Source organism: Cyprinus carpio, chromosome B5, assembly GCF_018340385.1.
Source record: "Cyprinus carpio isolate SPL01 chromosome B5, ASM1834038v1, whole genome shotgun sequence".
NCBI classification, from domain to species: Eukaryota; Metazoa; Chordata; class Actinopteri; order Cypriniformes; family Cyprinidae; genus Cyprinus; species Cyprinus carpio.
Genome location: NC_056601.1, coordinates 18,936,655 through 18,955,692, shown reverse-complemented (window position 1 = coordinate 18,955,692; position 19,038 = coordinate 18,936,655). Strand labels below are relative to the sequence as shown.

Sequence of the window (19,038 nt, the reverse complement as noted above, 5' to 3'; positions counted from 1 at the left end):
TAAGATAAAACAATTTAAATTCCAGGTATTTTTATGTTTAATGACTTTTTTCTTGGAAGAACCAGCATTCCCACTTTTTTGGAAAATTAAAAGCAAATTAAAAGCGTGATTTCTAAACCAGGAAAATTTTTATTTTAAACATGTAGTTTTAGTGTCCTAACTTCAGTGTTGAATCTCCTGAAATTGTTATGTCTCTGCAGGGCATGGAATACCTTGCGACAAAGCGGTACATTCACAGAGACCTGGCCACACGGAACATTCTAGTGGAAAGTGAGTTCAAGGTGAAGATTGGCGACTTTGGCTTGACCAAGGTTTTACCTCAAGGCAAAGAGTACTACAAGGTTAAAGAACCTGGAGAGAGTCCAATATTCTGGTATGTTTTGTTTTGTTTTGTTTGTTTTATTTGACTTATTTAGCAGAAGGACTCACAGAAGTTAGTCATACAATTTTGATTGACATGAAATGCTGTGCTTGTTTGTTAGGTAGTTGAATTGTTGTTCTTTGTGACAGGTATGCACCCGAGTCTCTAACTGAGAGCAAGTTCTCAGTAGCCTCAGACATCTGGAGTTTTGGAGTGGTGCTGTATGAACTCTTTACATACAGCGACAAGCTCTGTAGCCCACCTACAGTAAGGAACACAGCTGCTCTTTGTGGTTTCTTGTTTTGTTTTGTTTTTCTGCATATGTGACTCCCTTGCACATACTTTAACAGTTGCTGGTTTTGAATTGCTTTGGTTATGTAAATAATACGGGGCATGTCAGTGACACCTCTTGAAATTGTGGAATTTACCTCACAGAGTAACACTGCAATGAGAATCTCTGTTTTGTTGTGTTCAGGTATTTCTGAGTATGATGGGAGGTGACAAGCAGGGACAAACAATAGTTTATCATCTCGTCGAGCTTTTGAAAACAGGAAACCGTTTACCCCAGCCTATGGGCTGTCCTTCAGAGGTACTACATCTCACAACACACATAACACAATGTCAGCTTATTCAGATTACGATCCTGACTTCTAATGTACAGTTGTCATAAGACTTAAAACGTATACTGCAAAAATGATAATGGTAATCTGCAGACATTTGACATTCATACCCCATAAATAATATACATTTCTTTCAAGTAAATGCTGCTCCGTTGAACGTTGTCAAAAAGTTCTCAAAAAACATCAGCTTGCACGAAATGATCTGTTAAGTGTCTGTCAATTTCAAATCAGCAATTATGGCAGAATTGCTAAATATACACTTTTTGAATTCCTTTAGATGTGCGAGATCATGCAGGAATGCTGGGACAACGATCCTAGTCTTCGGCCACACTTCAAGGAGCTTGCTCTCCGCGTAGACCTGATCCGGGACAGCAGCGATTCAGACCGATATACCTAAGTGCCTGCGTTTTAAGAAAGAAGCTTCACTTGCTCACCGCTGCCACGCAGATACCCAGCCCTGAGCCTGTCCTATGGCCCTGTCCGCTGTCTTAATTTGATTCTTTGTGCCATTTACTGCAGATCTAACCCCAGGACTTGATCGCCTCATCTTCTGATGGAACAATTAAGGTCATTTCTATCAAGAATGGGTTTCTCTTTTGCTAGCAGTGCTGGCATGCGGCCCTTTATCAGCGATGATATGACTGAATCGTTTTCTTAAATGCAAGAGCTGTGCATTTTTGCATCTACTTGTTTGTATGTACATATATAAAGATGATTTTATAATTTTCTAAAAATGAAATGGACTGTTTGGAAGCAGTGTCATGTAAATTAAGATTTCAAAAAAAGATAGGTTTATTGTAATGCAGGAGGTGTCTGAATGAAAAGATAAAAGTTCTTGCTATTGTAAGTCTATGAATAAAAATGCTAATGTATTTCAGTCTACATTGCATCCCAAAAAAGCTTTTAATGAGCCATTTCCCAATGCCATTACCCTTATTGACCTCTTTGTTAGATGATGGGTGTGTGGTATATGCGCCTAATGTATTGCTCTTCAGCACCACAGTCTGTCAAACTGGTATGCGTATTTTTAATCCCTGTCTCATGTTCACATAAATCTTTGAGTGGTCATGTGGATCGGATGTAGAATTGCATATCCGTTTTGCATTATTTGGCCTCAAACATTTTTTTTTTACTAATTAGAACCTATGATTTGTATTTGTACAGGTTAAAAGGGAAAGCATTTCCTATGTTGTGGTGAAAGGACATGCAGTGTGTGTATTCTGATCCGTCAGTCCCCTGGAGCTTTGGAATGGCAACAGTCTGGATGTCAAACATAGACTTGACATTATCCACTTTCCTCTGGCTGGTACCAGTTTCCACCACACCGACTGACCCTCTAAACTAGCGTGTTCTTGTACCAGTTTCTGAAATGAGTATCACACACACAGCTAGTTTGTGACAGTTGCAGCTTGTTAACAAAAGCAGCATGGGCTTGCAAGTAACACATTCTCCTTTCATTATGTACCAGTCATTTCCCACAATGCACAGTTGGGAGTTTGAACAACTTTTTAGTCATATCGTCGTCATTTTGGCGTACACATTATGTGTTATTTCGAATCATTTAGATATAGAATGGCTCATATTTGAATGCATTTGCACCTCATAATTAGCTTTGCTAATAAAATCAAAAAACTTGAGTTGAATTATAATGCCAGTTACTTTTAAACACCCATCTTTTGAGCCTAAAACTAGCTCCGATTTGGCCATCACTAACTGTCTTGTATAGTACAGAGTTTTGCTTTGTGGAACATAAGCAACATCCTATGTTTTATATGCTGACATTGTGTAACCAGTCTAATGCAGGTAAGAACATCCGTCATCTTTTTCCATATTAATAAGGTGTGTGACTTCAAGGATATTGCATTATGCTGTATTAAGAAATAGACACAAAGGCGTGTTTAATGCAAAAATGCAGTTTTCTTTTACACCCTATTTGAGTGGCTGTAGTAGCATTTTAAATTGTTGTTGTATATACATCAGTGAAATTAGTCATTCCAAGAAACATATGCCTGAGAGAATGAAATATGGCAAGCCTTTTATTGCTTAAAATCAATAGCCTAGAAGTCATCTTTTACAGTCACAAGACTTTTCCACTCGACTTTTACGAAGCTTAGTGTTAAAGGAATAAATGTACATCCGGCTTGCCATATCGAAGCGCGTTGAGCAGGAGGTCGGAAGGGGTGTGGCCAGCGTCTAGTGAGTTTATAAATAATTTATAAATAGACACACTGCTTCAAATGTTGTGCCGCATCCCGCGATGAACAACCTTAGGAGGACCTGACCGAGGACAGGACAAGAGAACAGGCTGGTCGCACCTCTGGCGTAAGTAATTTCCCTAACATATATGTAGAGCAGGATTTTATTTTAAGACACCGAAAGCACGTACACCATTAATCCTTGATAGAGAATTATCTAGCAGGAAAACAGCAGAAAAACGATCACCATAGTTCACAAACACTGTGGCATTTGATAAACAATGCCGTAAACAATATGCAGAATGTATAGGGAACCATTTATGTATATAACAGCACACCAGTACACACTTCCTTGATATTCCTGAAGAATACTACTCCTGTCCAGAGAACAACATTCAGTCTTTCAGATAAAATCTGCTTTTATTGTAGAGCTGAGGCTTAGTCAGGGTTATTATTATTATAGCTAAAAATATTTTTTTTAGTTTGAAATAATATATAAAAAGACTTTTATTCTATTTAAGCTAAATGCCAAGGAAACATGTTTCATAGTTTACCTTGATGTGCTAAAATAATTAAAACTAAAACTAAATAAAAATGTATGTAAACTATATGGGCCTAAAACTAAAATAACACAATGAATATATGTCAGTGTGGTTTTATTGTACACACAGCTATAGCAAAAATATAAAATGATTGTAATTTTGATTGAAGTTAACTTTGCATCCTGTAATATTTAATGGAACATATGATTAGATTTTATTTACTGTGATTTTCGATAGTGCTGTGTAATTCCAGTGCACTTAAGTTGTTAAGTGATTTAACAATGAAAATTACTGCACTTTATGAAACATAGGCTAGTTTAATGGTTAGTTGCATGGTTCAATTAATACAAATGTCATTTTTCTGCCAATGTTATGTAATTGTTCTTTATAAACAATGGAATTGCTAAACACAACTCTACTAGTTTTATGAGTCAGTATTCGATGCAACAACTAGATGCTGATGCAGACAGGTTCCTGACATATTGGATGTATGCAACAATAATGCAGAACAGACACATGATGAAACATGCAACTTTTCTCTTTAAACCTCAGGAGTGCCTGTATTTACTCTTTACACCCAAACCTATAGATACTGTCAGAGTCTGCATTAACACATATCCATACAGTAAAAGAACTGAGTGGATTAAAAGATAAGACTCAGATTCTGTCAGCAGGGAAGCAAGTTGTTTTGAAAGATGAAAATGGTCACATTCCTACCTCATGAATGGATTAAACTGAATGATATTAAGTAACCTTTTATTTGGACATCACTTGGTTCTGTTTGTGTTTGGAGGCTGCTGACAGCTTGATAGCTAATTTAATACATCAGTCTGTATTAAGGGTGAGAAAACAAGTCAAGGACAAAGCTGTCATGAACTATGCTGAAACATGAGTATGTTTGTCTGCTGCTAGTGGCGTAAAGGTAATGGCAGTGAAAGACTGGCTTAATCCATGATCACATCAGGCAGGGCTGGGCAGTGGAGCAGGCATAGTGGGTCATACTGTTGACGCACAAGTTCTTATGATTTTTGGCACTTGCTACATATTTCCATTGTCAGCTGTTGTTCCTGTTAGATCTGTCTTCTTGGTTACTGCTCGTGTTTCTTAGTTCTGTTTCAAAGAGCTGATAGATTTAGAATAAGTATTTAGCAGCTAGAATTATTTAGGTTACTGAAAACAGTTTTATGCAATCTTTAAATGTTGGACTTTTTGTTGTTGTTTTTTGGTCACAACATGCTAATTTGCATAGTATGGTGTGAAACAGGCTGAAAAGGTGCTGACACAGATGCATTGCAAATGGTTTTTCATCTTGATTTCAACTTCCAAAGGAACAAAAAAAAATCTAAATTATAACATTCTAAAAAAAAATATTTCAGTATTAGATACAGTAGTGTGTATATACATAACCACTCGTCCCAAAGTTTGGGATCAGTACAATTTATTAAAAAAAATAAAAAAAATTTTTTTTTTTTTTTGGCAATGATGCATTAAAAAAAGTGAAAGTGATGTTAAAGAAATGTGTAATGTTACGAAATAATTAAATGCTTTACTTTTGAACTTTCTATTAATCAAAGAATTCTGAAAAACAAGAATGTATATAAAAAAAAAAAAAAAATTAAGCAGCAATCAAAACATATAATAATAAAAAAAATCTCACCAGCCCTAAATTTAAATGGTGGTGTATAGGTCAGTGTTGTTAACTAAACATTATTAAAAATCATTTTGGTAATCAAAATAATGCTGAAATGAAAGAAATAAAAAAACTTTAACTTTTAAATTTTAAATGTTGTCTTGGCAACTAACCAAAATAAATGAAATTTAAGTGAAAGTCACTGATCTGTAACAGAGATATATAAATCAGTGGTTAAATTCCTAAAACAAGATGTAAAATATAAGTATATTAAAGCTAAAGAGAAATGAAAGCTACACACGCACAAGATTATTAAAACTGTACAATGAAAAAGAAAGTATATAATAAAAGCTAATTCAAAATATGAATAAACAATATAACAGGACATAAATGATACTAAAATAACACTGGTAAATGGTTACATACCCTAATGTTGAAAATCTGCGATGATATTTTACAGAAGTTGAGAGCCGACTGGCGGACTCAGCATGGAGAGGTGCTTGAGCGACCCACCGGATGGAGGCTATGGCTGGGTCGTGGTCACCTCGGCCTTCTTCATCATGGGCCTCACCGCTGCTGTTTTTAAAAACTTTGGTCTGTTTTTCCTTGAAATCCAAAGTCACTATGATGTCCTTAACAGTACTACCTCATGGGTGACCTCAACCACTATTGCTGTGTTTCATTTGGGAGGTGAGGAATGCTATTATGTACTTTTCCATATTGTTATCAACAGAAATTGTATGAATATTCTCAGAACAGGTATAACAAATTGTCAGAAACTGACACCAGACCTGCATAGTGAGACATTGTGTGTTTTCTCATCTGTTTAGCTCCTCTGGCCAGTGCTCTCAGTTTGCATCTGTCCCAGCGCACGGTTATCGTGGTCGGAGGGCTTCTGGCCACCTCAGGAATGATTATCGCCTCTTTGGGCCTCAGCCTGCCTTGGATGTATCTGTCTATTGGTGTACTCCAAGGTGAGTTTAGTTTTCAGTAATTATGCAATACTGAATTGCAGAACACAGTGCTCTTTTTAACTAATACAAGATTTTTTTTGTAATACATGGGCATGAAAATCTTATACTGTGTTGAAAGTGGCATCATATTGTTATATTAATTTATGTTTATGTGTCTGTGTGTGTGTGTGTGTTTATATGTATATTTATATATATATGTACGTGTGTATATAAATATATATTTCTATACAGTACCAGTCAAAAGTTTGTGAACAGTAAGATTTTTTGTTTTTTAAAGAATTCTCTTCTTCTCACCAAGACTGCATTTATTTGATCCAAAATACAGCAAAGCAGTAATACTGTGAAATATTTTTGCTATTTAAAATAACTGCTTTCTATTTGAATATATTTTAAAATGTAATTTATTCCTGTGATCAAAACTACATTTTCAGCATCGTTACTCCAGTCACATGATCCTTCAGAAATCATTCAAATATTCTGATTCGCTGTTCAAGAAACATTTATTATTATTATTATCAATATTTAAAACAGTTGAGTACATTTTTTCAGAATTCTTCGATGAATAGAAAGATCCAAAAATCAGCATTTATCTGAAATAAATGTTGTTGTTTTTTAAATTAATACTTTATTTAGCAAGGATGCTTTAAATTGATCAAAAGTGATGATAAAGGCATTTATAATGTTACAAAAGACTATTTTAGATAAATGCTGTTCTTCTGAACTTTCTATTCCTCAAAGAAATCTGAAAAAATTCTACTCAGCTGTTTTCAACATAATAATAATAATAATAATAATAATAATAATAATAATAATAAATGTTTTGTTGAGCAGCAAATCAGAATATTAGAATGATTTCTGAAGGATCATGTGACTGGAGTAATGATGCTGAAAATTGATCTTTGAAATCACTGGAATAAATTACATTTCAAAATAGAAAACCGTTATTTAAATAGTAAAAATATTTCACAATATTTCTGCTTTGCTGTACTTTGGATCAAATAAATGTAGGCTTGGTGAGCAGAAGAGACTTCTTTAAAAAACATTAAAAATCTTACTGTTCAAAACCTTTTGACTACTTCAATCACTTGACATTGACGTCTGTAGTCATGACTGCTGAAAATTCAACTATGGCAGCACAGGAATAAATTATTTTAAAATATATTACGTTACATAATGTATTACAAAAATACATTATTGTTTTACTGTATTTTGATCAAATAAACGCAGTGTTGGTGATTATAAGAGACTTCACTCAAAAACATTAAAAATCATACCAACTCCAAACTTTTTATTGGTAGTGTGCAATTTTTCTTTTTAATTAATACTTTGATTATTGATTACTTCATTTGGTGGTACTCCTAGTCCTCCCTATTTGTCTAGTGATAATTTGACCTCAGTGTGTTTTATTTTTTGTGATCTAGGACTTGGCGTCTCATTTGCTTGGATACCAGCTAACAGCATGGTCAGCCATTATTTCAGTCGCTGGCGTCCCATTGCCTATGCGATCGCTAGTTCTGGAGAGTGTGTCTTTGCCATGGGATTCAGCCCATTGTTCCAGTGGCTTATCGACAGCTATTCTTGGCAGGGAACTCTACTCATCATCGGTGGTCTTCAGCTGAATCTGTGTGTGTGTGGCGCTCTGATGAAACCCCTCCCAGCTGCACAAACCTCTATCCAAGACAAACCCGTGCTTAAAGAAAGCAGGACATCAAAAAAAGGCACTTTCCAGTGGTCCCTTCTGCAGAGGCCTGAGCTGCTGCTATATATTGTGTTTGCCATCTTAGCGGCGGCGGGTTTCTTCATCCCACCTCTGTTTCTGGTGCCCTATGCCAGCAGTTTGGGCATGGAGCAGTACTGGGCGGCCTCGATTCTGTCAGTGCTGGCATTGGCAGACCTGCTGGGCAGACTAGCTTGCGGGTGGCTGGCTAACCTGCGGCTCGTGAGAAACCTGCAGCTGCTGACCATGGTGGTCACTGCACTGGGGGTGGTGCTGCTTCTGTTTCCCATTGCACAGAGCTACTGGAGTATCCTGGTCTTTGCCTCACTCTATGGCTTCCTGTTCGGCTGCGTGGTGGCCATCCATGTGACGACTATTGTGGATATTGTTGGACTGGAGGGCTTTGACAGCGCTCTAGGGCTCTTCATGCTGTTACGGAGCTCTGGAGGATTTGTGGGTCCACCTGCTGCAGGTCAGTGCGTGTCATTAACTGTCCTGCATGTCAGACTAAAGGTGCGTTCCCTCCAAGAGCGCCAACTATGAAGATAATATATATATAATATATATATATACACGGTGGCATGCAAAAGTTTGGGAACCCCTTGCAGAATTTGTGAAAATGTGAATAATTTTGACAAAATAAGAGAGATCATACAAAATGCATGTTATTTTTTATTTAGTACTGTCCTGAGTAAGATATTTTACATAAAATATGTTTACATACAGTCTACAAGACAAAAAAAATAGCTGAGGTTATTAAAATAGCCCCCCTCAAAAGTTTGTGAACCCTTGGTTCTTAATATTGTGTTGTTACCTGAATGATCTACGACTGTTATTTGTTTTGTGATGGTTGTGCATGAGTCCCTTGTTTGTTCTGAACAGTTAAACTGAGCATTTTTTTTTTTTTTTGGACTGTAGAAAAAGTTTTGAGTCAGTTTTTTTATGTTATTTTGTGTTCTTTTATTCCCAAAAGACTGAGTATGGCTCAGTTTTATGATGGTGTTTTAGTGGGGAGGATACAGACACCGCTAACAGCAGGTTTTGTCTTTGTCTGTGTCACCCATCTCATGTTTCTTTTGTGTATCTGTGTCACAGGCTGGCTGGTGGACTGGACTCATGACTTCAGCGCTAGTTTCTACTTATCTGGCCTCTGCCTTGTCCTGTCTGGGGTTTTCGTGGTGCTTGTTGACAGGCTGGTGAAGAAGAAAAAACTCAAACTACCAGATTCATGCACTGAGACTACATATCATCCTATACTAAAAGTGGACGGGGCAGACGTTTAAAAGCCACATAAGATAATATTCCAGTGTTTTACTTTTGTTATATTATGAACTTTTGTTTATTTAAAGTCATATTATTTTTAATGTTTTTTCTTTAAAAAAAAGAAATGGGCATTTTGTTATCTCAACCTCTCACCCTATAACTTCCAGACAGAGAGATGTTAGTTAAAGGGTTAGTTCACCCAAAAATGAAAATTAGCCTTTGTTTTACTCACCCTCGAGACAGAATTTTTTCTTTCAAATGAATCCAATCGGAGTTATATTAAAAATTATCCTGGCTATTCCAAGCGTTGTCATTGCAGTGGGTGTTTTTGTTCAACAGTCCACAAGACGTCAAATAAAACGTGCGCATCCATAATAAAACTTGCCTCACATGGCTCCTGGGCATGAATAAAGGCCTTCTGTATCGAATCCATGGGGTTTTTTTTAAGAAAAAAAAAATCCATATTTCAAACGTAATGAACTTTTCTCTCACTTCCAGAATCTGTTGTATGCGGAAGCGTTCTGGTGAATGATGTAGGACGTATGTGCAGCACGTGCCTCTGAGATATGCTAGTCTCGCGAGTTTTCTTTCAGTTTCAAGGGGAGAAGGGTTTAATTTCTTTTGCTTTGGAAAACCAGTCTCCTCTTGGCTTATATCGAAATCCTCCAACATTTTTCTTTACAAATACTCGTTTTGTGCTTCTGATTCATGACCGGTGTTTTGTTTTGTTCTCTCTCCACGTTCGTCACTAATTACGCAATGCTTACGTACTACATCATCCGCCTGAACGCTTCCGCATACGACAGTCAGCAGACTTAAGAAAGAAGTGTTTATTACGTTTGAAATATGAATATATTTCTTACGAAATCTTATGGATTCACTACAGGAGGCCTTTACTCATGCCCCAGAGTCGTGTGAGGCACGTTTTATTATGGATATGCGCACTTTATTTGACATTTTGTGGACTGTTGAACAGAAACACCAACCCACTGCAGTGATAGAGCTTAGAAGAGCCAGGACAATTTTTAATATAACTCCGATTGGATTCATCTGAAAGAAGAAAGTCATATACACCTAGGATGCCTCAGGGGTGAGTAAAACACAGGCTAATTTTCATTTTTGGTTGAACTAACCCTCTAAGACTGTTACACCATTGTAGCCACTTTTCAAGCCACTGAAAGTTTGCAGACAATGACAAGAAATGTGCCATTCAGAACATTTTTCTGCCCTTAGAAATAATTCAAGAAGCACTGCAGATGCAGCTGCTTATTATTGAATCACTTACAGAACAAGCATCCATGTATGACTATTTTACAGTATCTGAAAGCAATATAAATAGTCAGATTATTCTGTTTGTGCGCATTGTGGATACTACAAATTACATGTGCATATAAGTTACATACAGTGGCTCCAAAAAAGTGAAGTGGCATCTGCCAACAATTAATATCCTTTTCATAGTCTTGAGGTAATTTTTTATCCATTGTTTTGTTTAAAATGTTACAAACTTCTTTCTGTGAAGTGTACTTGTACTGTATTAAAATACATTTAATTTGTTTTCATACACTTTTAACTGATAGAATTACATTCATTAGTGTCCAAATACTTTTTGGGGCTACTGTTTTGTTTCAGAAACCAACAAAGAACAAAGCCATGAGATTAGTTAATTGTTTTTATCAGGTGTTGATAAATTTATCACTATTTAAATGAGTCTTGTTTTTCATTGTATAATACCACATTTCTGTGAGTTTGTCGAGCAGTTCCTGTCTACTCTGTATATGTGGTGCACACACACACACACACACACACACACACACACACACACACACAGCTTTGGAATCACAAAGATGCCTTAGAAATGAAGATATCCAGCCTGATCTCACGGCAATTCTTACATATTTTACGAGGTGGCTAATTCGTACGAATTCGTACGACCACACTCGTACAAATTCATACGATTTTTGCCAAATCGTACGTATTTTACGAGTTGCACATTCGGATGAATTTGTACGAATTACCTACACCAAACACCGCCCCTAAACCTACCCGTCACTGGGGTCTAGGCAAATCGTATGAAATCGTACGAGTGAGGTCGTACAAATTCGTACGAATTAGCCACCTCGTAAAATACGTACGAATTGGTCGTGAGATAGCGTTGAGATATCTGCTTATATGGTCAAAGCTGGCAAATGCATTTTACAAAGAATGTGCCACCTTGAACCTCAAAATAACAGCCAGCCAAATAATTTTGTGCACTGAACTCATGTTCCAGAATTCTGTTCAATGGTCAGGTTTATGAAAAATAAACACAGCCACACTATAGACTTTTTATATCACATCTGTTGATTTTATTAATTTACTTATAGTGTCAAACAGTTTGTTTCTGATATAAATGTGCCATATATGGCACATATCCTGTTTTTTAATGGAATAGCATTTCAGTCTGTTAGAACTTCCACAAACGCATACACTAAAGATAAACAGCAGTTTTACTTTGGTTTATTGTGTAAGTCATGTCATAGTTTGCGGAGACGGATTTGCCTGTTTATGTGCGGTGTGTCTGAATTTGTGGTGATGACAAGACTGCCTTAATTGCAAGTGACAATCAGGGAACTACTATTTATTTTAATGTTCCCTTTGAGTTACAATAAATTTATAAGCAGTAGAAAAATCATTTTAGGTCAATCAGATCAGATTTGTTTCTGAATGGCAGGGTTTAAGAGGATCTGTGAGTGGAATAAAGGTCATTGGCTCAGACATTTGTTCAGAATGCTTCATTCATTTGGAACTTTAATTACATGCAAGAATTATAGTTGACAGCCAATTGTTCATATATATATATATATATATATATATATATATATATATATATATATATATATATATATATATATATATATATATATATATATAGGCCTATTTGAGGCATTTGAAAAGATCTTTTCAAATTTTTCCTGTAAAATAAAAAATGATAGTCTAGTAAGCGCCACCAAACACTGTCACATTACCTATAATGTAGTCAACCGAAGCGCTCCAAAAACACACTGACCGTTTACACTAAGAATTGTCGAAAATAATTTGTGGGTCCAGTGATTATCATCAGCTTGTATTGTACATGGGTGATTCTATGATTGGAGATACATTTGGCATTTCATAAAGTACACTAACAGAAATTCTTTCCAGTATCTCATTGAAAACATATTCCATTTTAATGATTCAGTGCTTGCCAAACACAAGTTAGCCTACTTAAGTCATAAAAGGAAAAATCCTTCTTGTATCAACCAACAATGTTACATTCTAACATTTGGAACGGAGATAATATTTCACCTATATGCATAACTTAAAAATAAAATTTTAAAAATACCTATGTCTTCACAGAATTGTCCGCTTGGTGCAAATATTTTTAATCTGGAAATGTAAAAAAATAATGACATAGGACACCAAATGTACCTGCAATTATAGAATCATCACTCAGAGATCATCTCACTGTTCCATCACTAGATGGCAGCAGGGCCGTATTAACCATTGGGGCCCCGAGCAAGGAGGGGGCCTGTGATTGGCTGAGGAGTAGATTGCCAAAACCACCACACCCCCTACTTATTAGCGCTGTTATTTAGCTGAGCTTTTTCATAAATTCCATTGCATTACCATTTGAGATTGAAACATAAATTCTGAATTTGGTTTACCAATCAAATGCATTTATTCTATATTTGACTTTTAACGATATGCGCACGGATCTATCAGGCGATCGCTGCCCAAAATGTCTGTAGTCACATCTCTTCACTTGGTTGTGGAGTAATCTGGAAATGCTCGTGCAAAGAACAATATTCTTTAAGTCAAAATGTCATCAATTCTTAGAGAGGGGGGCTCAAAAAATGAAAAACTTCTAATACAAACAACAGAAAAACATGACTTAGTAAATGGGTTATATGATGAGATCTTAAAAGGATAGTTCACCCAAAAATGAAAATACTGTCATCATACACTTACCCTCAAATTGTTCTAAACCTCTATGAATTTCTTTTTTCTCCTCAACAAAAAAGAAGATATTTTGAAGAATGACCGTAACCACTTTCTGGTTCCCACTGACTCCAATAGTGTATTTTTTTCATATATGTAAGTCGTAAGGGCCCAGCAACTGTTTGGTTACCAATAGTATTCCAAATGTATTATTTTGTGTTCAGCAGCAGAAGGAATCTCTTACAGATTTAGAACATCAACAGAATTTTCATTTTTGGGTGAGCTATTCCAGTTTCTTTTTTAACTGTCCTAGACTGAATCACTTATGTAAAATAAATAAGAATGAATGTATGTTGAATTTGCAGTGAAGACTATGCAGTAAGTCATAGCAGTCTTAATGCAGCCCTGGATGGCAGTATAACTACAGTAAGAGATGCAGGATGTGCACTTTCATATGCTGACAAACGTAATGTAAACTAATGTGCTAATGGATGTAAAGGTTTTGTGTGTTGGTTAAAAAAAATTGTCATCACTTACTCTTACGGCGTTTTTTCTTCTCTAAAACATGATGGACAGATACTGACACTGTATGGAAAAAGCAGAATATCTTACTACAAAGTATAACAAATGGTGCCAAGTTTCAAAAAAGCAAGAAAAAAAGAGTAAGCAGTTTTCTTTCATTGTCCATTTGTTCTATGGAAGAATTTAAATTTAACGGAATAGGACATAATACATGATGAGAGATTTTTGGTGAACTATCCTAATCCCCCTAAATAGATGCTCAGATGTGCTGTGCTTGCTGATCATTGTTAAAACGTACATGCTTACTATATTTGATAAGATATTTGATGACATTTTTATAATTTACACTGGTTCTGGTCATTTCTCACAGGATTATAATCATCAGAACACTCAGCAGTGGAAACACAGCGATATATTAAGACCAGAGCAGTTTCACTGACTCCAAACTCTGAAGCTCCACACAGACAACACATGAACTGGTCAGTTGAGTAAAGGCCCAGTTTAGACACACATTGAGCCAATTCCTCCACTTGGAGGTAAGCTTTGGATGCAAGAAGTGATGTATTTTATAGTCTCCCTGCACAGTGATGGCCCAGATGATAAAGCCTGATCTGACCTGGATGAAGACCATCCCACCACGCTGAGAACCCAAAGGTCATAAACAGTGGAGATCTGTTGGACCTTTTGAAGAACATTCTTTGAAGCCACACTGCTGTGTTTCTGTTCCACTGGTGCGCAAACACTGAAGGACGGCTTGACGCTTCAGTCACCCATGGACTGCCATCAGAAAACTCATCCCATGATGATTTTCCACTGTGACTGTACCCATGGAAACCCATGCCTGCAGCACTGTTAACACACTCACTGACCTTCCAGTGTGCATAACAGTTCATCTTAAGTAGCAGCAACAGGACCCAGATCCAAATTATGTTTTGACAAATGCAAGGGCTGTTTACTGTGAATGTGACTGATTTTAAGAGCTCCTTGAGAGGATATTTAATCCACACCAAAACTACAACTTGCCAGAGGTGGAAAGAGTATGAAAATATTCTACTCAAGTAAAAGTACCATTACATGAATGAAATTTTACTTAAGTACAAGTAAAAGTACCAGTCTAAAAATCTACTCAAGTAAAAGTAAAAAGTAGCTCGTTTAAAATTTACTCAGAGTAAAAATTACTAAAAAAAAAAAAAACATTTTAACAGCAGGAGGGAGGCAAAAATGGGACCAAGGGTGTCAAACTCAGTTCCTGGACTCCATAGCCCTGCACAGTTTAGATATAAACCTAACTAAACACATCTGATCCAGCTAATCTAATCATTTAGGCTTATTTGAAAACTACATAGTAGGTGTGTTGGAGCAGGGTTGGAAGTAAACTCTGCAAGGCTGCGGGCCCCCAGGAACTGAGTTTGACACCCCTGAGATATGCCTTTAAATCTCAAACCAGTTGTAGAAATCAGTTATTTATAATAATAAGACATTTGGGCTGTTACCAGGCAAATTAAATCAGTATTAACAAAATGCATCTTTTCAATGCAGAGAATATGCATCTGAACTGAAGTGGCATTTAGATGTATTTACACACTGTTTAATGCAGGACATGAATGCATTTAACCTGCAGTTACACATGCAAAAATAATGGTTTGATATATTAGACATAAAATGTTGAATACTCATTTGAAATGATAAAAAAATAATAAAACAATACATTAAATGTGAAATTAAAATCGCCAGTAGGTGTCAGCAAGTCACTGTTAATAAGTGAGTCATTGCGATTGAACCGAATCATTTAAACGGTTGATTCATTCATGAACGAAACACCGTCATTCCTCAGAGACGCAAAACTGTGCTATGGTGCCTGTGTTTGGAATTATTTTTGTTGTCGAAAAACACGCAATATGGTGTCTAAACCGCAAGTCTCTTAATTAACTTCTTGTTTATTGAAACTTTGTAAAAAAAAAAAAACAACAACAACTATGTAATCATGCTGATTTTTAAAAGAAAAAAAATATTCGTGTGATACTGATTTACTATATGAAATTATATAAATATATAAATTTTCTGCACCTAAATCTTTAATTTTGTGATCATTTTAAGTGCATTTTAACAGACTAAATCAGGCAGTGAAAGAGCGCACTAGTCTAATCTACTAGACTTCACGGCACTCTGTAGGAGTGTTTGGTTTGGTTTTGGGCAAAATACTGATAATGTCAAATCGCACATCGTTAAAACAACAATTACGATATTATCGCAGATCGCACACCCTGCACCACTGTCTTTTTGGCTAATTTGTGCAAAACCTTTTGCTAAACTGTCAAAGCTTCATTTTAACCACCAATGCTACAATGCAAGTATTATCCTTACCTCTACATGCTTGCCAAGGGTTGATGTCGAGATTTTATAAACTGCTAGTTTGGTCTCCCAATGGCAAACACAGCTTAGGCTACACTGCATAATAGATCATAAACATGGCCATGAGGTTCAGGTCATTTCCTTCGAGTTCAACTTCAGCAGAATACTACAGGGTTTTGTTTTCAGCTGGGTCTGCACCATAACTCCTGTCTGTCCGTCTGCATCTGTCTTGTGATTTTAGCGCCAGTTTGCTTTCCTGCCCATTATTTACTGCAGTAGTTTCCAGGGAGCGATTTTTTTGTTACTCAGTAATTAATGCGTTTTAAAATGTAGCGATCAATACTTAAAACAAAATATACTTAAGGAAAAGTAAAATTACAGATTTTAAAAATTACTTGAAAAAGTAGAAGTACACAAAAAAGCTACCCAATTACAGTCACGCGAGTAGGCTAAATGTAATTTGTTACTTTCCACCTCTGCAACGTGCAACATCTTTGATAGCCTCCCTAAATATGAAGCCAGCGGTGAAGTCATACTCAATTGCCTAACAGACTCCACAAAAGTGTTGAAACTGCAAAGTGGTCCTTCAAGAAGAGCAGGAAAATCAAGCGAGTAGCTTAGAAATGGTATAAGAACAGATAGACCCCGACTGCTGTTTTGAAAAGGACTAGTGACTGTTCCCTGCTAGTGCTAGAGAAGAAACCCTCTGGGTCATCAACATGACAGCAGATGTGGCCAGTAAGAGAATGTTAGAAATAAAATGAGAGCTCACAATAGGATCAGAATGGATGTTTTCATACAGTTCATACTTTTTGAGAAATACCTGAAATCTGGTGTCTCTTGAAGCCAGTATGGATGTACAAGTGCCAGCAGGTTTCCCAACACATCTGCAGTCATAACGTCCAATAAATGCATTTGTTGTAGACAGCGGATCAGCAGCAGGAGAAGCACTGCACTGAAGAACAGCAATAAGCTGTATGGACCCACTGTTACGATAACAAGGATGAATCCTCCCAGTGTCAAATAGACATACCTTATAGAGGAGACAAATTTCATTTCACAGATGATCTAAGAGAAAGGATGCATTTATCAAAATAACATAAGCAACAGCATGTATTATGTTTTCATACTGTACCTCTTGATTATTGAGAAATGTCCTTGCCTGGCTAAACAATAAAACAGAAATGCAAATGGAATGTTCACAAATTGGTAAAACAGCTGTGGGTTTCCATCACAAAATAGCCTAATGAGATCCATCACCAACCCAGAACTGCTTGAGTAATGTGTGTGAGTAGAAGAGATATGATATGATAAATATGTACAGTATGGCTGACTACCCTTCTATCTGATCTTCAGAACAAAATGTGTTTCTGGATTCCAAATGTGCACAGATTGACAGTCACTCAGTAAATCACAGCTATGTACTTATTTCCTAAATGGAATCTGAAAGAGTGCCAACCAAGTTATGTAGGTTAGTAAACAATCCTCTCAAACAGATAAAGAATGGAAACAACAGACAGACAGACAGACAGAGGCTTAGACAGAAAGACAGAAACAGACAAAAACTGACAGACAGATTTAAAGATATTTTATTCTACAAATTGGTGAACTTTCCTCTGGTTTGCACTCCTGCAACAGTCTGTGGCGTGGGTCAGTTTAGAAGGTCAATTCTAGTTTTGCTAGACAAATGGAGAGATAATAAATGCTGGGTTAAATACAACCCAGCACTGGGTAAAATATAAACAGATCCAGCGATTGGGTTACTGCCCAGAAAGTTGGGTTAAACATTTAACCCAACTGTTGGTTGAAAACAACCCAGTTGCTTGGTTTGTCCATATTTTTCCCAGTGCTGGGTTGTATTTAACCCAGCATTTTTTAGAGTGTAGATGATAGATAGATAGATAGATAGATAGATAGATAGATAGATAGATAGATAGATAGATAGATAGATAGATAGATAGATAGATAGATAGATAGATAGATACAGGTGCAGCTCAATAAATTAGAATGTCATGGAAAAGTTTTCAGTAATTCAACTCAAATTGTGAAAACTGTGTATTAAATAAATTCAATGCACACAGACTGAAGTAGTTTAAGTCTTTGGTTCTTGTAATTGTGATTATTTTGGCTCAAATTTAACAAAACCCCACCCTTCATCTCAACAAATTAGAATATGGTGACATACCAATAACCTAATCAACTCAAAACACCTGCAAAGGTTTCCTGAGCCTTCAAAATGGTCTCTAAGTTTGGTTCACTAGGCTACACAATCATGAGGAAGAATGCTGATCTGACAGTTGTCCAGAAGACAATAATTGACACCCTTCACAAGGAGGGTAAGCCATAAACATTCATTGCCAAAGAAGCCGTCTGTTCACAGAGTGCTGTATCCAAGCATGTTAACAGAAAGTTGAGTGGAAGGAAAAAGTGTGGAAGAAAAAGATGCACAACCAACTGAGAGAACCACAGCCTTATGAGGATTGTCAAGCAAATCAATTCAAGAATTTGAGTGAACTTCACAAGGAATAAACTGAGGCTGGGGTCAAGGCATCAAGAGCCACCACACACAGACGTGTCAAGGAATTTGGCTACAGTTGTGGTTTTCCTCTTAAGCCACTCCTGAACCACAGACAACGTCAGAGGCATCTTGCCTGGGATAAGGAGAAGAAGAACTGGACTGTTGCCCAGTGGTCCAAAGTCCTCTTTTCAGATGAGAGCAAGTTTTGTATTTCATTTGGAAACCAAGGTCCTAGAGTCTGGAGGAAGGGTGGAGAAGCTCATAGCCCAAGATGCTTGAAGTCTAGTGTTAAGTTTCCACAGTCTGTGATGATTTGGGGTGCAATGTCATCTGCTGGTGTTGGTCCATTGTGTTTTTTGAAAACCTAAGTCAATGCACCCGTTTACC

The 19,038-nt window shown here is 36.6% G+C and overlaps 2 protein-coding genes and 1 pseudogene across 2 annotated transcripts in view; 2 read left to right on the top strand and 1 right to left on the bottom strand.

Annotated features, from left to right (window-relative positions):
- LOC109062878 (tyrosine-protein kinase JAK2-like) overlaps positions 1 to 1,853 on the top strand; it is a 34,432-nt gene extending 32,579 nt beyond the window's left edge. The window contains exons 21-24 of the mRNA XM_042724721.1: positions 201 to 373; positions 511 to 628; positions 837 to 950; positions 1,259 to 1,853. Coding sequence (XP_042580655.1) covers positions 201 to 373; positions 511 to 628; positions 837 to 950; positions 1,259 to 1,378 — 525 coding nt within the window. The 3' untranslated portion in view covers positions 1,379 to 1,853. The remainder of the gene's footprint in view (positions 1 to 200; positions 374 to 510; positions 629 to 836; positions 951 to 1,258) is intronic.
- Positions 1,854 to 2,860: 1,007 nt separating this feature from the next.
- LOC109062879 (monocarboxylate transporter 13-like) lies at positions 2,861 to 9,889 on the top strand. The gene is made up of 5 exons (XM_042724722.1): positions 2,861 to 3,303; positions 5,809 to 6,038; positions 6,179 to 6,322; positions 7,744 to 8,511; positions 9,135 to 9,889. Exons 2-5 carry the CDS (start codon positions 5,837 to 5,839, stop codon positions 9,320 to 9,322), a joined length of 1,302 nt encoding a protein of 433 aa, XP_042580656.1. The 5' UTR covers positions 2,861 to 3,303; positions 5,809 to 5,836; the 3' UTR covers positions 9,323 to 9,889.
- A 3,654-nt stretch (positions 9,890 to 13,543) lies between these two features.
- On the bottom strand, positions 13,544 to 17,030 carry LOC109110446 (annotated as a pseudogene).
- Positions 17,031 to 19,038: the final 2,008 nt, after the last annotated feature.